This window comes from Bipolaris victoriae, assembly GCF_000527765.1.
Source record: "Bipolaris victoriae FI3 unplaced genomic scaffold scaffold_11, whole genome shotgun sequence".
Taxonomy (NCBI): domain Eukaryota; kingdom Fungi; phylum Ascomycota; class Dothideomycetes; order Pleosporales; family Pleosporaceae; genus Bipolaris; species Bipolaris victoriae.
The window spans coordinates 188,231-209,335 of NW_014575381.1; the positions used below are offsets into that span (position 1 = coordinate 188,231).

General features: G+C 51.7%; 10 protein-coding genes across 10 annotated transcripts; 4 read left to right on the forward strand and 6 right to left on the reverse strand.

The window, feature by feature from the left end:
• Positions 1–683: 683 nt before the first annotated feature.
• On the reverse strand, positions 684–2,538 carry COCVIDRAFT_23364 (hypothetical protein; the record flags this gene model as incomplete). The annotated part of the gene is made up of 5 exons (XM_014704956.1): positions 684–872; positions 926–1,332; positions 1,393–1,727; positions 1,778–2,256; positions 2,326–2,538. The coding sequence occupies 5 exons, from the start codon at positions 2,536–2,538 to the stop codon at positions 684–686; spliced, it is 1,623 nt and encodes a 540-aa protein (XP_014560442.1).
• Positions 2,539–3,256: 718 nt separating this feature from the next.
• COCVIDRAFT_89007 (hypothetical protein) lies at positions 3,257–3,709 on the forward strand (the record flags this gene model as incomplete). The annotated part of the gene is made up of 1 exon (XM_014705023.1): positions 3,257–3,709. A coding segment is annotated over one exon (453 nt), but the record flags the coding sequence as incomplete, so codon positions are not given.
• An 880-nt stretch (positions 3,710–4,589) lies between these two features.
• COCVIDRAFT_89162 (hypothetical protein) lies at positions 4,590–4,919 on the reverse strand (the record flags this gene model as incomplete). Its single annotated transcript, XM_014705024.1, has 2 exons — positions 4,590–4,821; positions 4,888–4,919. The coding sequence occupies 2 exons, from the start codon at positions 4,917–4,919 to the stop codon at positions 4,590–4,592; spliced, it is 264 nt and encodes an 87-aa protein (XP_014560510.1).
• A 2,363-nt stretch (positions 4,920–7,282) lies between these two features.
• Positions 7,283–8,269, forward strand: COCVIDRAFT_12780 (hypothetical protein; the record flags this gene model as incomplete). The annotated part of the gene is made up of 1 exon (XM_014704929.1): positions 7,283–8,269. The coding sequence occupies one exon, from the start codon at positions 7,283–7,285 to the stop codon at positions 8,267–8,269; it is 987 nt and encodes a 328-aa protein (XP_014560415.1).
• Positions 8,270–8,726: 457 nt separating this feature from the next.
• Positions 8,727–9,489, reverse strand: COCVIDRAFT_12781 (hypothetical protein; the record flags this gene model as incomplete). The annotated part of the gene is made up of 4 exons (XM_014704930.1): positions 8,727–8,990; positions 9,050–9,265; positions 9,323–9,400; positions 9,454–9,489. 4 exons carry the CDS (start codon positions 9,487–9,489, stop codon positions 8,727–8,729), a joined length of 594 nt encoding a protein of 197 aa, XP_014560416.1.
• A 463-nt stretch (positions 9,490–9,952) lies between these two features.
• On the reverse strand, positions 9,953–10,497 carry COCVIDRAFT_89029 (hypothetical protein; the record flags this gene model as incomplete). Its single annotated transcript, XM_014705025.1, has 3 exons — positions 9,953–10,072; positions 10,130–10,389; positions 10,449–10,497. The coding sequence occupies 3 exons, from the start codon at positions 10,495–10,497 to the stop codon at positions 9,953–9,955; spliced, it is 429 nt and encodes a 142-aa protein (XP_014560511.1).
• Positions 10,498–12,168: 1,671 nt separating this feature from the next.
• COCVIDRAFT_23369 (hypothetical protein) lies at positions 12,169–12,594 on the forward strand (the record flags this gene model as incomplete). The annotated part of the gene is made up of 1 exon (XM_014704957.1): positions 12,169–12,594. One exon carries the CDS (start codon positions 12,169–12,171, stop codon positions 12,592–12,594), a length of 426 nt encoding a protein of 141 aa, XP_014560443.1.
• A 277-nt stretch (positions 12,595–12,871) lies between these two features.
• On the forward strand, positions 12,872–15,210 carry COCVIDRAFT_23370 (hypothetical protein; the record flags this gene model as incomplete). Its single annotated transcript, XM_014704958.1, has 2 exons — positions 12,872–13,719; positions 13,779–15,210. 2 exons carry the CDS (start codon positions 12,872–12,874, stop codon positions 15,208–15,210), a joined length of 2,280 nt encoding a protein of 759 aa, XP_014560444.1.
• A 1,311-nt stretch (positions 15,211–16,521) lies between these two features.
• Positions 16,522–17,650, reverse strand: COCVIDRAFT_23371 (hypothetical protein; the record flags this gene model as incomplete). The annotated part of the gene is made up of 3 exons (XM_014704959.1): positions 16,522–16,961; positions 17,046–17,415; positions 17,519–17,650. The coding sequence occupies 3 exons, from the start codon at positions 17,648–17,650 to the stop codon at positions 16,522–16,524; spliced, it is 942 nt and encodes a 313-aa protein (XP_014560445.1).
• A 962-nt stretch (positions 17,651–18,612) lies between these two features.
• Positions 18,613–20,218, reverse strand: COCVIDRAFT_89054 (hypothetical protein; the record flags this gene model as incomplete). Its single annotated transcript, XM_014705026.1, has 4 exons — positions 18,613–18,750; positions 18,809–19,890; positions 19,962–20,064; positions 20,159–20,218. The coding sequence occupies 4 exons, from the start codon at positions 20,216–20,218 to the stop codon at positions 18,613–18,615; spliced, it is 1,383 nt and encodes a 460-aa protein (XP_014560512.1).
• Positions 20,219–21,105: the final 887 nt, after the last annotated feature.

Consider the following 21,105-nt stretch of genomic DNA (forward strand, 5'->3'; position numbering starts at 1 on the left):
GGGTACACGCAATCTTCCCCACTTTCCAAGACCCAGGCTCTTGGAAGCAGACTAGATAGATCTGTAAGCTAATCGCAAGCAGAGAGCCTTTTTCCTTACGGTTGGCTGCGTCTAGAGATGGCGTCCGTAGCAATGTCGGAGAACGTGTAAGTAGTCGTGAATTTCTTCGGTTGAGCGGAACTGTCATCAAAACTGTCATTCCGGGTACCCTAGCCTGCCTGAGCTTGACTTGTAGGGGTGAATGTAGGCTTGATTGGTTGGCTTTGAGGACCAAGTGCAGAGGTCATCACATGGGGTAGATCAAGGGTCTTTTCTAGTTATTCACTATATCTTCCGCTCCGAGAATAGATCCGTCCCGAGATCGAGTGAACGGCGAACTACATTCCAAGTAGCTTGGCTTAATTAAAATACGTCCATAGTGTGGATTTGTTGACAGGCATGAACATGGCTTCATGGTTGACAAGTGCACGTGTGAGAAATTACAGCTGACTGTACTTAGGTCATCAGAGATGGATTTATAGTTCACGGGAAATATTTCCGTAATTAATTATTTTCAAGGTAGGGGTCATAGCATTTAGTCTAACCCAGTGACTACTTAATATCGTACCAAGGGACATGACTGATGACATATCAACACTTTACTACCATCCACATCATGCCTCGGTCTCCTGAGCAAGCGCTGTTTACTCGTCGTCTGTGGCGTCGACGACGGTCTTTGACCATTGGCGAGCAGGAACCTTACGGTGGAACAGAATATCGATTTCGCGGTAGGATCGGTTCTTCATCTCAGGCAGGAAGAAGTATGCAATGACGAAGCAGAAGAAACCAGTGCCACCCCAGACGTAACCGCACTTGCCACCAAGGTTTGCCTCCTGTACTGAGTTAGTGACTATTCATACAAAGCTCAAAATGGGTCCAATCTTACATCAGGGTTAAGCATGTAGCTGGAAAGGAAAATGCAAGGAATGTTGATGGCATAGTAGCAACCACGTCCAATACCGGTTGTGAGGGGTCGAAGACGAATAGCAGATGTTTCTCCGATGATGACCCAAGAAGCAGGCGCAGGTCCGAGGGTGAAGAGAACGGAGACAATGAGACCGAGGGAGGCTTGGGCGAGAGAAGCCGCTCTGGCAATAGCCGCGGTTGGCGTGCTAACGGAGGCTGCAATACCGAGGGCCACAAGGAAGCCGACGTTGATGAGAGAGCCCCATACATAGATGGTACGACGACCGAGATACGAGGTCAAAATCCAAGACAGCATGACAAAGATCATCTGGAGAGCAGAGGTGATGAGACCGAGGGCAAACGCAGTGTCAGTGCTCATTCCAGCCTCTGTGAAGGAATTAGCAACATGGCTCTAAAATTTCAGGATCGTGGTAAAATAAAACTTACGCTCAAAGAAGTATACGGCCTGGTTGGCGATGAGGTTACCAGTAAGGTTCTGTGCCGCGTAAACACCGCACACGATGAGGGTTCGGTAGCGGTCGACGCCTCGGAAGAGCTCCAGATAGCTGGGGTCCTTGACTGACTTCTCAAGCTCAATGGTACGGCGCATCATAGCAACGGACTCCTTGAGGTTGAGCATGGTCTTGCGTCCCAAGCGTCCGACTGCCTTCTCGGCCTCTTCATAACGTCCCTTTCGGGTCAACCACCAGGGAGACTCTGGAGCCAGGTAGATGAGAATGGCAAGAGGGGTGGGGAACATCCATTGGAGGGCAATGGGGATTCTAGGAGCTCGGTTAGCGAAATATTAGATACAAAGTATCGAAATACATACCTGTACGCCTTTGCGCTGTCCATTGTGTTGTAATGATAGGTGACACCAGTGACAATGATGGAACCAATAGCCCAGAACATTTGCAACATCTGAGTAGCAGGAGCTCGGAGTTGAATTGGCGTAATCTCACTGCAGTAGGCTGGGGAGTTGGCGATGAAGACGCCCCATGGAATACCCTCGAGGAGCTGGGCGATGAACATGACGGGAAGCGAGTTGGCGAAGTAGAAGATGAAGATGAAGGCGTTCAACACCATGAGTGCGGAAATAGTCGCCCAGCGGTATCCAATGCGGCTGGTAAGGGGACCGGCCAAGCAGACACCGATGATTGCACCCACTGGTCCACCCATCTGGAGAGCAGACTGCCAGCTGGCTACGATGATCTTCTTGTTGTCGACGGGGCTGAATTTACCATAGGCATTGGCAAATGCGGGAAGGGCGATGAAGTTTCCCATCAAGAAAACACAGTAGGATTCCATAATCTACATGTCATGTTAGCTGGAATTCTCTTTTGTTTTTGAAATGTCAATTGAGTGGGAGGAGGGACTGACGATAGTGCAAGACATGACAAAGGCCCAAAAGGCAGCCATGGGGTATTCCCTGACTGCCTGTGGCACAGTCATGTTGTGCTCGGCATTTTCAGCCTCGATAGCAGCAGCCTTGTTCTGGGCAGCCGTCGACTTCTCGTCGATTTCGAGGTTCGACATGGCCTTTTCGATTTGCGTGTCGGCGCCATAGGCCTTGTTGTCGATTTTATCCGCCATGCTTGCAGATGTGAACCGACACAAGCAGAGTGTGCGGTATAAGAGAGGCTGGCAGGTAAAGGGAAGCAAAAGAAGATCATCACTGCGATGGTAGCACTTTTAAATAACAAGCCCAAGAGCAAGGGCCCCAAGTGTCCCGCAAGTCAGACAGGGCGGCATCTGGGGTCAGTAGTTTGGAGACGAGATTCCATCAATCAGATCAAAGAGGCTATCAAACTGGCCCGACGCCAACGCCCACCCGCGTGTGATTCGAATTTGACAAGCTTAATTGTATCCCGTTGCAACTTGGCAATGCTTTGGTTAGCCGCCTTCAACCCACCGGGAGAGTCCAGATGGAGATTGGCGGCCTGACGTTAGCTGATTCCTTGAGGCCTTAGCCGTCGTGTTGGCCCAGAGCCGCCTATCACAGCCCCGGTCGCGGAGCCCCAGCCAACGCTACCCACGCTACCCCATCCCCGCACCACGACTGAATTTATCCGGCCCCGCTGAAGCTTGTTTCGCAGGGGTTTCCCACACTTTCTCCCCGGACGTTCTTCTCTCCCAGCAGTAGAGCAATTTCTACACCGCGCATGACCCCCCGCCCACAAGCACTGGCGGTCCCACCGTCAGTAGTCCAGCCCATTACCGCTACAAAAGACTCCTGTGCTCGCCATAAGCACACCGAAGATGCTGCTGTACATATTGTGCCTGTCCACCTTCGTCCCATCGCACATGGGACTACTCCATTACCCCATCATTTGTCGTCAGGTTTGACAGTACGCCACCCAAAGCCACCCTAGCCCCTAGCGGAATACACCAAGCTGTTCTTCGTAGTGCGTCCGTCTGCGCCGGTAGCGATCCATTATTCGCGACGGTAGCGATCCATCATCCCGGACGGAACAGGTGCCGCCAACGCCTATATTCTAATCCTCGGTGTAATGTTCCGCGAGTTGAATCACGACGACAGGCGGCCCGTCCGCCCTCTGCCGTCCACCATTGTCTGCCAACAGCTGAGCAACTGTGGCTGCGAACGAGCACCAGTGTATCAGGTTTGGGTTTTGATATTACGCAAAACGATTCGCTTCTAGATTTGCACCCTAGCATCATGTGCTGCCGAGGCGCTGCCATGTTGATGCATTCTCTATCTTCAGGCGCCGCGCTTACCGTTGCATTCGCTAGTCTCCTGCAGTAAGATGCACACTTTACTACAATCGGCTTCTCTCCCGATGGCCTGGTAAGAGCCAGTAGTCTGGGCCTCCAAGTCGTGAATACGCATACGCATAGTTGTATCCAACCCAACAGGCGATCACTCCACATCTCCACGACCCAACCTCCCCATTGGCATTTGCTAGCTCTCATGATAGACTTGTTGTGATCAGCAGGGCGAAGTTCCTCGTTTCTTGGGCCCACTTTGCTCATTCCACATGCCAGTTATCCGTCTTAACCATAGCCAATTGTCTCTCAACACTCGCCACAATCATGCGGAAAATATGCCACGTACATCAGGCTGAGCCCATTAGTCGGTGCCCATTTCCTTAATCAGGAACGCTCTAAGATATGCGAGAGCCGGAATGCCGATTCACCCAATACGCGTACCGCCATGTATGCGGCACTACCATAGACAAGTACTGGACACTGCGCAGAGGGTCAGAGATGCATATTTATCCAAAGCACTAATAACCCTTTATCATCCCCGCACAATCAACACAGGCAGCTCCCATCAGAAAAAAATACCTCGACATAATACTACGCCAAGAGATTTTGGGCATGTATGTAAGGAATACACCGCAGGCCAAAAAGAGTTGGAAGCAGAAAGCCTCGCACAAAGCAAATGGACCCTCTCAGGACCTTGAACTTAAGAAGTAAATTCTAGTCTGCATTTTCGCAGAGTCGTCTACAAGACTTGGACGCTGTCTAGCCTTTTCATGCTCTCCAGTAGCTAACTTGCTTCACAATCCTATACGCCGGGAGCCCAAAATACCATCTATCCTCGTTTCGATCATATCGTGACATTTTTCAACCAATTTTTCGCAATCTGATTTTTTTTCCCTTCTCATTCTTTTCTTTTCCCCTTATTTGACAGCGTTCCACACCTTCTCCAGATATCCACTCTGTTGAGCCAGGCGATTCAACGAGTCGTCAGCCTCACCCATTGCGCGGACGAAGCCAGCGAGGGCAAACGACTTGTTGTCTCCGGGGATTGCGCGGCCTTCAGCTGTAACATTGGCAATGGCGATCTGCACAGAAGCGTGATCCTTGGGGCGGATGATACGGTTGGTGGCGTCGCACTTGCGTGGGATGTAGCTGCCAGAAGTATCAGTTTTACTCATGTCCAGTCTGGCTTATTCACCGGGGCCAAGGATTATTTACAGGTCTACGAGTTCTCCGCGTTCGTTCTCCATTGTGGCAAAGATTTGCGGTTTGGGGGGGGGAGGGGTCGGCTTTAGGGACAGTGTCAGCGAACAACGACAAAACTTTGCGACTGTTTAAAACTCACGTTAAATGTACAGGAAACGTGTAAATTGGTCGGATTTTTTTGCTCTCGACGTATTTTTCGATCATCGCGTGCGAATCGGTAAGCGATGTGGTCTGTGCATCGTCATATCCACCTTGTGGTACACATGTGGTGGCTACTGAAAAGAGAATGGACATATAAGCAATACGGTGCTCGATAATTTGTAGGAATTGCTCGATCTGTAAGTCGTAGAAATTGTGGTTGGCTATTCTCGCTCAACTGTGGTATGTAATCTTTTTGGGCACATTACAAGATCGTCTCCTGTCCATATCAACTTCACCTTGGAAACATCAAGACTTGTTACAATTACACATCGTCATTATCATCATCTACCACATCTTTGGTCGAAATTTTTTTTAAGGACAATTATAAGCAGTAACTCTCTTAGACTCCTACCACAGTCTCATGCTCTAAAGTCGAAACAGTTCATGTCCTAATTTCTGTGCTACTTCACAGTAGTAACAGGACCCAACCAAGTCCTTGAGCCGACCTGTCATATTCTACTTAAAAGGGAAAATCAATCATTTAACCACTTGTCACTTTTAGATTGATCTTTGTTGCCATACCTGTATGACCCACATCGATCGCATTCCTCCCAACTACGCAGCCGTGCGTGTCACTTCGTTTATATGGTGAGTGATGATGTCGCCCACTGTATGGGGCACATGGGTATATCGGAAGGTGAGACTTCTGTCGGCGATTTGGAGAGGATGGGTGTTGAAGCGTTTGGATCAAGGGACGAAGTTGTTGATCGACTTCATTGCAAGATGTAAGCTGAGTAGGGTGGAAATTAAATAGTATTTTTTTTTCTTACAGGGTACGCGACTTTTCATCGTCAAATTAGCACCACTTTTTTTTTGAGTGTTCTCTGCTGATCAATACACAAACACGTTCTAGCGGTCTGGGAACAGTCTAGTTGTTTCAAAAACTAATGTCATCGATATTCATTTCACCCGACTGTATCTACCTGCTCACTCGTTCTAAGCCCAATAATAGATCACATATTCTTGAACGTCTGCATATTCCCTTCAAAATCCCATAGTTTGTAGCAATACTCGGGATACAGTTCTTGTCGCTCATTACTATACCAGTTGTCCAGCACAATAGTAGCAGCCGCTATATAAACCCCAGAGGTACATAGAGATCTTGCGGGGATAATGTACGAGATTACGTGATTCAGCTAGCTTCAGTTAAGTATCACGGTATCTAGATGCGTATGTGATTTTGGCTGTCGCGGGATGAGTGTAAAGAAGGTAGCGGGAAGGACGTGGTGCTGTATCAGAAGGACAAAGTCATTATGTACCTTTTGACGATAGGACTCACACACTTTCGGATTGATAGATGACATAAGCCCTTGTTCACGCATATTCCTTAGTAGAATTTGCACATACAAAGCCACAGGGACTTTTGTTTTACTTAGTTTCAATATATACGTGTGTTTTCTGGATTTTAGTGATGGAACTGCACAAGAAGGATAGATTGCAGAGGAGTAACAGTATTTTTTTCTCTCGCCAGGTGAAGGTGCTCGGGGGTTTGAGAGCGAGGGTTGGTTTGAAGCTTACGGTTCAAGACAACAAGTTAAGTTGCTGTGAGAAGATGGTGCTCGGCGGGTAAAGGAAAGTCAGGTTTTTTTTCACAATTTTTTGATGGGTTTGTACTGGGTTCTTGTTACACGGGAATGCGTGTTGGAACCGTCTGGGGTTTGACCCTTTGGAGGAAAAGTCGTTATTAGATACTTGAATAGACCATATTCAAAGTGAAGCTGACATGTGAGTCTCAGGGTTTTGTTCCTTGAGTGCGGTCGAACTTACGCAAAGCTTTTGCAAATGATTCTTGAATTCATCCACAACGCCTTTTGGCTCTGTATATCTCTGATATTCTCCAAAAATATAGCTCACGGAGACAATCGTTTGACATAAATGCAACCCACAGTATTTAGCAGTTCTACGCTACGAATCCCATCAACTACCAGCCAATCTGCTGGCCACGTCATACTTGGTACAAAGCTGAGCCAATGCATAAAATGCAAACGGCTGAACAGATTGTGACTATACAGTGAGTTTCTGAGTCATGTCTCTCACCTGCAGCCTACAATAGCGAAGACGTCATTGGTAAACACTCGAAGCAAACGACCAACAGTACCACGGCACAAACAGCTGAGAACCCGCCAAACGCAAGTCTCTCTATCACCTATTTAACCACAAACAATCCCCCTTGCTGAACTCAAACTTCAAGCTTACATTCAAAACTATGCAACAAACCAACGCTCGCTACCGCTGCATCGGCAAAGGCTTCTGCGGCAGTGTCTGGACCCTCGAAGACAGCACCCGCCAAACCGCCATCAAGCGCGAAGACGGCGGACCAGGCCGCTCCGTCACAAACGACTACAACATGCATGTCAAAGTAGTCGAGAGCACGCAGCAGCACCAGCCCCTCTCCACGCCCCTCTGCATACCGCAATGCCAGCGACTCATCCAAGCCAGCGACCCCTGGTGGCACACGAGCCTCGCCCAATTCCCACCGGGCTACTCACCATGCAGAGCCCTAGCCTCGGAGCGCATCCCCAAAGTCCCCCGGTCCACCGGCGACAAACTCGTCGATCTCTTCTGCGCGGGCAACACGTCGCTGAGCGAGTTTGTCAAGGGAAACCCAGACGACGACGCTTGTCTGATTCGACCGTACCTTGGTCGCCGGCGGCGCCACAGGCAAGACGGAGCTAGTCAATCGCGCTTTCAGCGCTTCAGTCTGCGTAATGTGCCGTTGCATGTTGATCAGATGGAGGTGCTGGGGTTGGACGTCAGGGCGTATGCGGGAGCCATGGCGGAAGCGCTTGCGCTGATGCACTGGGGTGCGAGAATCGATGCGAATGATGTTGAGTTTGTGCTGGCTCCTCCGCGCGCAGGGCATGCACCTACCTTCGAGTCGGAGTATCTGGGTGTTCACTGCATGTGGATTCTCGACTTTGACTGTTGTCGTCCGATTCAGATTGATGAGACGGGCGTTGAGCAGGCTTGCGTCGCTTTCTACAAGAACGATCCTTTTTATCCCAAGCCGGGGACTGGTGAGGCAGCTGATGAGGAGCTTTGGGCGCTGTTCAAGGAGAAGTTCCTGGAATCTAGTCACAGGATCATGGGGGAAGCGAGTCAGGAGAAGTGGTTCCTTGCTGATATGTTGGTGGAGAGGATTGAAGAGGAGGGTCGGTCGAGGAGGAAGGATAAGGAGGCAGGGGCTTCTTAGGCCACATTGTGGTGGTGATCATTTCAAGGTCACATTCATGCCTTGTGTATATTGGCACTTGAGCGGATGTAGTGCTCATGATTTCTCTGTATTTTTTCTTGGCAAACGAGGAGACGGTAGCACGCAAAGTGGACCGATTGCGTTCCGGAAATTCCCTATCCAAGTCGAGGATCGGGCCGAATGTGCGGTTACATACAGAAACACAACATGTGGAGTACTGTAGTATATATGTACGTCGTAAGAAATGGTAAGATGTGCGAATGACGTGGTGTTTGCGGGAGCACACGGATGCAGGGACTGAGAATCAGGGTCCACTTGATGAATAATGTTAATTGCAGTGATGACAGCTTGCTGTATCAGAATCAAATGTAGCCTTTTTCATAAACCGTTTCGTATATGTGACACCCCAACTCCATTTACACCAAAGAAGCCATTTCAGTTAATCATTGCCCATGGTTCAGTTTCTCAGCGCGCGCAGCCTCTCGGTAAAAGCCTCCTCTTCCTGCTCGGTGGGACCCACCTTGGTCTTGGCCGGCGTGGCCTCTTGCAGGTCTTGTTGTAGGTCAACGCCTGCTTTATCTGCTGCCTGGGCCATGAGGCGGTCGACATCTTCCTGTGGGGTGCCAACGGCCGTGGCCGACGAGGTGATGTCCTGATAGAGTTCGGTAGCGGAGTCTACGTTCTCGAATTGTTTCTCAAAATCAACCATGACTGCAGCAATCTAGGGTAGGGTTAGCATGGGCGTTGGGGGTCCCTGCTGCGACTGTAGTGGCTACATACGCGTTCAGGACTCATCGACTTCATGGCCACGTCCAGACTCCGGTTGACCTTCATCATGTTGCCCGTGATTTGGCGCATAGTAACTGCTGTTTGTACACGGCCAGCGACGGCATCGACGCGGGAGGCGAGCTGTAGGAGGTTGAGCTTCTCGTTCTGTTTGCGGATCGCGTTTCCGGCGTAGATGCGTGCGATATCGTTGTGGCCCTGCTTCATAGCCTGGCGAGCGCGTCAGTATGTTGCTGGCTGGGAGCAAGACTTTTTGTGCGCGCACACCTTTTCCAGCTTGGTCTTCTCAGCCTGCTCTTCCTTGCCGGCTTTGAGGGCCTGCCGGTTCAGCGACTTGGCTGTGAACTAGTCAAGGTCAGCGGGCTGACTACTAGCAGGGACAGGCGGCCGATGCCCACCTTGAGGTTGAAAAGCGCATTCTCGAGACCCGACATGGTGTGCAGTTGGAGTATAACAGTTGGCAGGGTCGGCGTGGGTTGGAGTAGGGCTTGGGGAGATGGGAAGGTGTAGGTGGGTTGCCGCTACTGGCCAGGGCTACGCGGGGTTTGGCGGCCCACGCGCCCCGACGTCATTGGTCGCGAAAGGGTCGCGCGAATGCTCGTCCTGTTGCAGAGAACTAGCCGACGCGCATTCAAGAGAGCAGTGGGCAGATGGATGCACAAGGTAAAATCATGGTAAATATGTCATGGTGGTCTCTGGGCTGCGGTGCAGCCCGCTCGACACCGAATCGCACCGGAAAACGCCTAGCCTTATGCATTTGAAAAATGGTGGCCTGCATACGCTGAAAGCCTACCTGGTCTACCCCAAACGCCATGCCCGCATCCCTCGATATCCGCCCAAACGCCATGCAACCGAGTCCGTTATTCGTACAAGTGATGGGTCAGATTAGGCAGTTGATTACTGCGAGGGTGCGTTGAATTTGCTCGTAGCATTCTTGAAGAGCTCCTCCTGGGCAGCAATGAGCTGCTCCTCGGTCATGCCACTCTGCTCAATCTTGGTTTGCTTCTTTTCGCGGTTCTGCCCCACGTTAGCTCCGACAAGACAGGTATATGTATGTATTTGGCGAGCGCGTACCTGTTGCTGTTTCTTGTAGTCTTGTGCGACGTCGAGGATGGCGGGCACGTAGTCGCCAAAGTCAAGCTCCTCGAGAGCAGCCTTGACATGCTCGCAGGCTATGGTCTTCTTGGCGTCCTTTTCGGCGATTTCGTTGGCCTCGGACGAGATGAGGGTGATGAACTCGACGCAGCACTCAATAAGCAGGTCTCGCGAGTCCTTGGCAAAGGTCATGCCTGGCTCGCTGGCGAGGATATCTTGGACAATCTTTTGCACCGTCGCTGTCGGGCGCGTTAGTGAAGGGTTTGGGGCCAGGCGGGCGCATGCCAGGAGCACTCACCCTTTGGCAGCGACAGATCGTCGTTGCCGCCAAACTCGCGGTCGGACATGATGGTCAAGTGGGCAGTGTGCTATTGTCTGCTGTGGCGTTGAGCTCGTGAGCCTGCGCGCGCCCGGGTGCCGTGCAGCTCGACTTAAGAAATGCAATACGCCTGCACGGGCCGGCTGTTTGGCCGACGGCGTGGATGGCTATGGCGCTGATTGGCGGGCGTGCGGGAGTGCAGGCTGTCACCAGCCAGTGTGCTCACCACATAATTACTAGTAGTACATGGTTAGTACTACATACTACTACATACACGCACGAGGGGAGAGGGAGTCACACACACACACACGAGAGAGGTCAACCATGGGTGGCAGTGAGGGCGTCTACGAGTCAGGGCTCACGTGAAGCTGCCGATTGCCGGAAGCAAATGGACTACACCGGTCCCATGGTCGGCTGTCTATCAGAGACTACGTGCACTACCCATGGCACTATCGCTATCGCTATCGGGCGGCACCTGAGGGCTTCGGGCTGCGTCTTTTCTTCAAACGACAGGCTGGGCGCTTGACGCAGCGGCTGGCTTGAGCAGAAAATGTGAGGGTATTCGGGCTCCACCAGACACGGGCAGGTGGAGGCGGTGATTGGCAGTGAATCGCTTTGCTCCGAGATCTTAGCCAGGGACTGCAATCTGCTGCCGGCCGTGAAGGCGCACTGCGGTGGAGAGACGACGTCAGCGCACGGCAGCTTGCTTGGCCCACGCACCCCCAACGGGTCAACGACGGGCGTGTCATGTCCATACGTAGACGGCAACGGGGGGGTCGTTGGTGGTAGTGTGCAGTACTGGTGCGGCTGCTGTTACTTAGTTGCTGCTGCCTCTAACACGCATGTCTAGTTAGATCATTTGGCTCCAGCTTGCGCCCATCTCTCGGCGACCGACAGTGCAAGTGCAAGTGCAAGTGGATGAAGGGTGTGAGTGACTGATGACAGCACTGGGGCGGTGGTGGGTGGCGGTCAAAGGGCCGAGGACAAGCGGCAGGCGTTGCGGCAGTGGTGGTGCAGTGCAGTGCAGCGCTGCAGAGGCTCGTGGCCAAGGCTCCGCCACCAGCGCCCCGAAGTGAATGCATTGGTAGAGGGGGACGAGCAGCAGTACGAGTAGTGTACTGGTAGTAGCAGCATATCAAATCTAGCAAGCCTCCCTAGTTGACCGGTCGGATAACGTGCCCGCGGTGAAAGGGAACAATGGGCTGCGGTCAATAACGAGCGCAACGCCTTGCCCATCTATCCATCTGCTTTCTGTGTTCCGCCCATCCATCCATCCCCTTAGTACTATCGATTCCTCCGCCCGTCGTCTGCAATCCGCAATCTGCAATCACCTGCAATCTGCAGCGCCCTCTGACGACGCTGCTATCAATCGCCCGTCTGTCTGCATCGCTGCTCCCGCACGCTAATCACTCACCACACTGACACGGCCGTGTCGATGCTGCAGCCTGTCTCCTGCCAACTGTACCCGAACCCACTCCTCAGGCTCTTCCAAGGCACACTCACTGCACACGCACACCCGCTCACCTCTCCCCAACCCTACCCGCGCCTTACACACCGCCGCGTGGCTCGAGCCTGCACAAACTCGGACTGCTTGCCCCGTTAAAGACGTCCTAGAGCAGAGTTTTCGCACAGTCGTTGCAACGCGCTTGTTTAGGGCCAAGGCCGCTCGGAGCAGCGAGCCAGGTTCCAATTGATTATTATGACTTCACGCCCGCCTGCGGACCCGGCGCCCACTTCGCTCTCAGCGTCCCCGGCCAGCGATACCTTCAGCAGCAGCCCCTCTCGCGCCAGCCTCCGTGACAACTCCTCCTCCTACTACTACTCCTCCTCCTCCACAGCCACCATCACCCCTTCCACTACCGCCTCCAAGATCCGCCCAAAGAGCCCAGCTGTAGATGCCCTTTCGCACCGTCCCGGACTAGTCTCGCGCACCTCCGACTCTTCCACAAAGACCATCCAACCCCGCCATCACATCCGCAACAAGTCGAGCAGTCTTGTCCCGACCCTTTCCACCCTCAACGTCGGCACTGCACCCTCGACCCGCCAACCACCCACCATGGCCTCCCACGCCGGCACCACGTCCTCTGGCGCTGCCGACCTGCTTCGACAGGCAATGACACGGTAAGCACGCCCTGCTTTGCCCTTTTTTCCCCCCCATCTCGCCCTCGCCGTGCTGGTTGGGTGTGTGCAGCCTTGGGCCGCCACCCCAGAGCTATCCCCGTCGCTTAGCAAAGCCTAGCATCTGAGCTGGTCAGATGCAGCTGAGCAACGTCCCCGTCCAACGTTGCACACTATTTCTTCGCCATCGGCCCAGCGACTCGTGGCTATGGCCGCAGCCCTCACACCACCACGTTGCTCCCGCCCCGACACGCACTCACCGCCCTTTAACTTGATGCGACATGATGTCGTCTTCTCCATTGCTGACTCACCACAGAGCAACAAACGAAAATAATGACGACGGACACGACCAGATCGGCTCCACCAGCTCCACGCCACCCGGTGCCACGACACCCAAGCCCGATCCTACGGACAAACGACTGCCGGGTATTCTGCATAGTTACTTTGGTCAGGTTCGTGATTCTCTTATGCCCTCGCGGAAGTCGTTGTCAGCGGCAAGCCCCTCCCCCGCACCCGTCACTTCTTCTGCACAGAACCATCTCGAGCCTGCACCGTCGGAACCCCAAGAAAAAGAGCAAAAAGAGTCATCTACCCAACCCAAAATGCTGCCTAGCCCCACCCCTAGTGCCTCTTCCCGAACTCCTTCAGCCTCACAGTTGGCTGGTGAAACGGAGAAGCTAACGCAAGGCGACTTTGCGCCGTTGCAACAGGCTACCCCTCCTCAGACTCCTCGCACACGCTCGCAAGAAACCAAGCCGCAGCCCTCGAACCTGTCTCGCACCTCCAATGCGTCAGACCAGTCCAAGGAAAGCAAGACGGCTCCCGTCGTCGCCCCAAAAGGCAAGCTCGCAGTCACAATCTCTGAAGGAAGGGGCCTCGTTCCCAGTGTAGACCCCTATGTCGTCTGCCAATTCCAATGGGCCGAGTATATCTCAGATGGCCCCAGGCACGATGACTCGAAGAAGGGCCGCCCACCCATGCAGATGAAGCGAACAGAGAGCCAAATGAACCACCCAATGGCTATCCCAATGAAGAGCCGACAGAGCAGCAACAGTGGCCACAGCTCAGACCCCAGGGACAATGGCTCTCTCGAAGAAGTCACCGCCCCCAAGTGGGGACACGAAGCAATTTTGTAAGTGGCGATATTTTTTCTCCTTCACTTTTGTAGATTCCGAGCCTAACAGCTTCAAGTGATGTTGTTGGAGACCACGCAGAAGTCGACGTCTCAGTCTACGATCGCGCCAATGGCGAGGCTTTCCTCGGCCATGTTCGCTTCTGTCCAAACCTTGTTGAATATAACGAGCCCTACGATGGCTGGTTCCCACTGGAGCCTCGAGAAGGCGAAGGCGGCGTTGTTACTGGAGAAATCCACTTAAAGCTCAATTTCCAAAAGGTCGAAAAGAAGCACTATGGCCCAGAAGATTTCGAAATTCTCAAGCTTATTGGAAAGGGTACTTTTGGCCAGGTCTTCCAGGTCCGCAAGCGAGACACTCGCCGAATTTACGCCATGAAGGTCCTTTCGAAGAAGGTGATTGTACAGAAGAAGGAGGTGGCACATACACTTGGAGAACGCAACATTCTCGTTCGGACAGCCATGGCTGATTCGGCTTTCATTGTCGGGCTCAAATTCTCTTTCCAGACTCCTTCAGATTTGTACTTTGTAACCGACTACATGTCTGGAGGTGAGCTCTTCTGGCATCTCCAGAGAGAAGGTCGTTTCCAGGAAGCACGTGCCAAGTTCTACATTGCAGAGCTCATCCTCGCATTGCAGCATCTCCACGAACACAACATTGTGTACCGAGACCTCAAGCCTGAGAACATCCTTTTGGATGCAAACGGTCATATCGCACTCTGCGATTTTGGTCTGTCCAAGGCCAACCTCACCGAGAACGCCACAACCAACACATTCTGCGGTACTACCGAATACCTTGCTCCCGAGGTCCTCTTGGATGAGCACGGCTACACCAAGATGGTCGACTTCTGGTCTCTCGGTGTGCTAGTTTTCGAAATGTGCTGTGGCTGGAGTCCATTCTACGCAGAAGATACCCAGCAAATGTACAAGAACATTGCTTTCGGAAAAGTCAGGTTCCCTCGCGACGCCCTCAGCACAGAAGGTAGGAATTTCGTCAAGGGACTTCTCAACAGGAACCCCAAGCACAGACTCGGCGCTACACGCGATGCGGAAGAGTTGAAGGATCACCCCTTCTTTGCTGATATCGACTGGGACGCTCTGGCCAAGAAGAACGTTGTGCCTCCGTTCAAGCCCAAACTCAAGGGAGAGCTTGACGTGTCCAACTTCGATCCCGAGTTCACCAACGCTCTCAACGGTGCTGGTTCCTTGAATGCACGTGCTGCTGCTCTGGCTTCAGGTGTCAATTCGGCATCCACGCCACTCTCGCCAACGATGCAAGCCAACTTTGCCGGTTTCACCTTCACAGACCAGAGCACAATGGAGCAACAATTTGGCCATGATAGACACAGGAGCGAAGGCATGGAACGTATGGACGAAGATGATACGGATGATGTCAACTGGGACAGGCCAGCGGGGCGTAGCGACAGGATGTCTGGCGTCGTTGCCAGCAACGAGCACGATGTCTTCAACCACGGCCAGTTTGACGTCTGATGAGCCTCTCATCAGATAATAGTCTCGTCCTTTTTTTCTACCGTTATGATTCTTCTACAGCACTTCCTTCCTACGACCCGACAAAAGTTGCTGTCTTGTTCTGTTTTATTAGTTCAAGGCAGTCTTATTGCTACGAGCCTCTTCTTGGATACCCAGAGCTTTCCCTACAACAAAGACTTGAACTAACTTCAAGTCTTTGATTAATATGCTCCATCAATTGCTGCTGCTGCCAACGCAACCAGTGGCTACAGAGGTACAATTCGCGTAACCTCCAACAGTGAGGGACCACTGTGTCCACTCCATGATCCACGACGATTCCAGGATTTTCCAGAATGAATTTTTACAGGTAGTGAAAACCTACGCACTACGACACGTACACCATCTTTCGTTTTTGCCGGGGCATGGGATTTGCATTGCGCGGTTGCATTGCTTTCGCTTTTTCCGTGTGTATGGGAGTTTTGTTTGCTAAATGGTGTGGTGTCGAGTCCAAGGCTTTATGCGATTGTGTTTTTTATTTTTGCTATTGCCGTGCATTAAACTCGTAAGCTTTCTTTTTTTTCGCTTCTGTGCAAGTCGTTTATATATTTTTAAACTCACAAGTCAATTCATACAATATGCATCGTCATGGAACAAACAAAGGCGGGCATGGATATGGGCTAGGCTGCTTATACATACATCTGTAACTAAAATGCAAGATCAATGAAAATTAGAGAAATATGTCTTTGCGGTTTTTTTTAATTTCTTCTCAGTGGTGTAATACTTTGATGTAGTTTATGTGCTCATGCAAAAAAAAAGAAGCCAAGGAGTTGATGCAATTTTTCTTCGTATTACGTTTTTTTCGTGCTTTCCCTTGCTTAGTCTTCACCGGTGCCGGTCATAACCATCAATATTGTTGAGTAAACGTGTTGCCGCTAGTCTCAATGCGGCCCCCCTCCCGCACGTGAAAGTACAGTACTGATCTCTTCATCTTATCAGATGGATCAACCTTGTGTAGTAAGAGAAGAACGTAAGTGTAAAAGGTACCAAGGCGCGGAGGATCTAGCCTAACTCGTACAAAATGTGTACTACCATGTTACTCGGAACGTATTTCTTGGAATGAATTGAAAGCATGATTCGACGTTGTATGCAGAACAAAAAAAAGAAAAGTCGAAGCAAAGTGCAAAATTTGTAGGAAACCATGATAATTTGCATCTGAATTGTTTGCATTTTGTTAATCAACTTAATTTATCTTAAAAAACACCCGACCTTGCCAAACCTTTTCTCCCAACGACAACAACTGCCAATCCCCCCTCCTCGCTTACCACTACTACTTTACAACTTGGGCTTGGCCTCACCCTCAACTTTAACCAGGGCCCGGCCATTCGTCAGCACCGTCTTGCCGCCGTCAACCCTGACGGTAAACCTTATCTCCTCTGCGCCTTGGGCATCCTTATCCCCCGTACGCCACATATCGACAATCAGCTTGTCAGCCGGCTTGACCGGGGCTGCGAAGCGCGCCTGGAACTCTTTCAGGTTCTCGGGCTTGCTGGCGCCGAAAATTTTGAGGATGGCATGGGCGGCCATGTTCCAGGAGAAGAGGCCGTGGATGATGGGGCCGCCGAAGCCCATTTTCTTGCCAGGCTCAGGATCTGCGTGCAGCGGGTTGTAGTCGCCATTTAGGCGGTAGAGGTGCGGGGTTTCCAGCGTGGTTTGGTGGATGTGTGTGTAGTCGGGGCTGCGGGATGGAGGGGGGAAGTTGGGGACCTTGGGGCCTGCATGAGGGTTCATTTGTTAGTACTTGCGTTCTCCGATGATGAAAAATGATGGGTAGATAGTTTGGTTTTGGTTTGACATACCCTTGGGACCACCCCATCCTCCTTGTCCGACGTAAAATCCACTTCCAACAGCTCGGGTGTACGTCTCTCCCGTTTCGGCATCAACAAGGCGTTGCTCGGTTTCTACAACCGTGCCTGACTTGCCCTTGTCGTACACGCCTAGCACTTTGCTTCGCACCTCGAACTTGCGACCCTCGCTGCTGACGGGAAGCTTCTTGAAGAATTGCATCTTGCGCTCACCATCAAGCACGTGCGTGGTGTCGAACTTGGGCACGCCCTCAATCGGCTCCGAGTTGCTGCGCGCATAGAAATCAATGACCTCCTGGTCGGTGTGCTTGAACGGGAGAATAACGGGATATGTGGGGAAGGCAGCAAAGGAAGGATGGAGTTCCTAGCATGGTTGTTAAAGCTCGTTCTTTCCGTAATACAACATATGTACACTCTCAATAGTTCGGTAGCATTGACTAGAGAGATGCTGGGCTAAATTGACTTACATAGAGGAAATGCAGCTCATCTGGGTATGTAACTCCGATGCTGTGTGCGAACAGCAAAAGATCGCGCTTCAGCCATGATACTTGAACTGGAGGAAACTCGAAGCCGACACCAGGTCCCAATTCTTTGCCCATGGTGGAAAAAGGTATGTAGTGTAAATGGTAGTGGAGTCTTAGTGTCAGGAACTTTCCTAGCCGCAATGCGCAATGCTAAATGTCAGTGGTTTCTTTAGATTGAAAGTATTTAAAGCTCAGGTGGTGTCGGAAGCCCGGGGTGGCAGGCGGGGCGGTAATCGCGACGCGGAGCTTTGAGGTTTGGGCCGAGGTACGATTCATTCATCAATACTCAACACAAGCTATGCCCCAAGAAGAAGTAGTAGTGGCATGACACAACAGCTCCCAAGAGGGGGCACCTGGTAGACAAAATCCCCGGGACTTTGCCTTACAAAGATCGATAATGCGCCGGAAACTTAGCAGCTTCTCAAGGTTTACAATATAAATCCATCACCATTAGAACAATAGCTTCATATACACATCGTCTTCACTATATTTTCAAGTAGTATTTGCAGGTATACAAGACTAAAAAAAATTGCAGGTAAATGGTGCGGCTAACTGTATGAAGTACAAGTCCTTTTGTAGTACCGGGAACTTTGTCCCCCAGGAGACGAGGACCCAGTTTTGTTGAGCTGGTGCCGATGTCGGTATATTTAGTCGTTCTTTTGCATTTTTTTCTGATAACAAATATAAACATGAGCAGTCTCGGTAAACTTCGTAGTATTATTATATCTATAGCATAGTTGCTTCAGTAAGGAACCTAAATAAAAACAGTACATTGTATGGACGCTCATAGAGAGGACCATACAATATACATGCCAATTCCCTTTCCATCATTTCGTCCTTCGTAATGTTTGTGAAACAGCACCATAACTCAGCAAAGCTACTAGGTGGGGTTCCAATTCCATGCGCCAAGAACAAAATGACAGAACCTTTGGAGTCTAAACCGAATCATAAAAATGACTTCTGCAAATGCTCAAAATGCAAGCGGAGGCAGAAAACAAGTCGTGGTAGAGGGGTATATCGTACGGCAAACATGCAGTTTACTCCTTGATAGCGTAGGAGCGGCGGAACATGCTGTCAACACCGGTGAGGTAGTAAACACCGGATGAAATGGTCTCGGGGTTACCCTTGGGAGTGTAGTCCTTTTGCAAATGGGCCTGCTCACGGAGGTTGCACATCTACAGATATAGTTAGCCATACAATTCAAAAACAATCTCATAGCATGTCCAAACTCACCTCATCGTAAACCTCGGGGGCTACTACGCGCCTGTTGGCAAGGCGGTTGTGAATGTCAAGCTGCTTAGTAAGGTTCTCGGTGCTGCCCCTGACAGTGAAGGAGAACAGGGAAGAGGCCAGACCACTTCCGTAGCTGAACAGGCCAATGCGCTTGCCCTGCAGATCTTGGCTGTTGACATTGGCGAGTACACTGCACAAGCTACCGTAGACGCTGCCACAGTACATGTTGCCGCACTCGGTTGGGACCTGGATGCTAGGCTGGACGCGGGCAGCGAAGCGCTTCTTGGCAAGACCCATGAATGTCTTCTCGACAGTCTTGTCGCTGATGGAAGTGGCATAGTCGAGGTCGCGGAGCTCAGCGGGAACCTCGGCAAAGAGAGGGTTGGTGGGGTTGACAAGGTAGTCGTTGTAAAGCATACGCGCGTATGACTTGGCGACAAGCTTGCAGGTTGGCGCATGGAAAGCCATGTAGTCGAACCTGTCCAGAGGAGTCTCGAGCTCGTGGCTGCTTCCGTTGACGCCATTGCCATTTTGGCGTGCCTTGAGAGTCTTCTCGCGCTCGTTGTAAGCCTTGTAGCAGGCATCTACTGCCTCAGTGTAGCAGCGAAGGGAGAAATGACCATCGACGATGGGGTACTCGCTCTTAAGGTCAGGCTTGTAGAAGTCGTATGTGTGCCTAACATAAGAACCGCGCTGGCCGGCATCCATGACGAGGGGCGCGTTGGGACCAACGAGCATGGCCACGCATCCAGCTCCACCAGTGGGGCGGGCAGCACCCTTCTTGTAAAGCGCAATATCTCCTGCGACGACGATAGCGTCACGGCCGTCCCATGCCGACGACTCGATCCAGTTGACCGAGTTGAAAAGGGCGTTTGTTCCTCCATAGCATGCATTGACAGTGTCGATACCCTCAACGTTGTAGTTGCCAGATTCTTCGAACAGCTGCATGAGAACGGACTTGACAGACTTGGACTTGTCAAGCAGCGTCTCCGTGCCGACCTCGAGGCGGCCAATGTCCTTGGGGTTGATTTTGTACTTCTTGAAGAGGGAGGTGACGGTGGTCAGGGCGAGAGAGTAAATGTCTGTGGAGGTGGAAGATCAGTCTTGTGTCCAGGAACGAGTAATGCCAAAGGGCAGGAATGGTACAACTCACCCTCGCGATCGTCGCAAAAGGACATCTTGGTCTGGCCGAGACCAATAGTGTACTTGCCTGCGGAGACGCCATCGAACTTCTCGAGCTCAGTCTGGTCAACGCACTGCAGGGAGACTGGTTAGCGGGTGTTGCAGCAATCTGGACGCGTGACGGGGCGAGGAGGCCTGTCGCATGCGCAGGGAGTGGAAGTAGTGTACCTGGCTGGGGAAGTAGAGTTCAATGGCCTTGATGCCGATGTTGGAGGGACGAGCAGCCATGGTTGCAGTGTTTTGACGTGGTGGGGATGGAGTAGGAAGAGATTGTGTGGGCAGAAAAGAGGGGAGTTCACACCGCTGGTTTAAGTAGTTGAAGGAAGAGGATGCTACGCGTAAAGTGGAAAAGGGCCCCAACAGTAATAGCGGCGATCCGGATGTGGCAATGCTAGCAAGAGGTCAAGAGCATGGCTCGATAGGGGGCGAGTAATGAATTTGTGCGGCCTTTGGCTGTTAACCCCGTCGACGGCCCACGCGCTGTCATTGTTGTCGGCGGATTTTCACAACAAAGTTTCAAGGGTCTTACAGGGAACATCAATGTCGCTGTCCTGTTGCGGGGTTTCTCCAAAAAAGAAACCATGCGGCTCCTTTGCCAGCGCCCTCGTCTGCGTCACTGACGCTGCGAGAAGGACGGGTGTTTTTCCTTTTTCTTGACACCCCCTTTCGGCCAGAGTTGCTGTCGTGCCACCAACACTCAGGGCAAGGCGTTTCGAGGGAGCAAAACTACCCGACAGCTTATCAGATATGTGCTTGGCATTCGGGGATTTGCCGCCAGCCACGCCATGTACTGTCTAAGTTGTCAAGCATGTAGCCACACCTGTAACCAGGTCCAGGTCTGTAAGCAACCAGAGACAACAGGTACCTGTTCGAGACCACCTACTTCGGGAACCGAACAGCCCTCTAATCCTACGAAGCTTGTCTGCAATAGTAGTCGGCTAGCACGTAGCCTCACAGCCCGCATAACACGGCTGCTCGTAAGCGAGACGTCCAGCTGCATCCAGTCGCATCCAGTTGCAGTCTAACAGCCAGCATGTAGCAGCATTTCCCGGATGGCCGACGTACATGTCATCGGAGTTGGACGTAGTCCTGCGACGGCTTTCTCCCCGAAACAG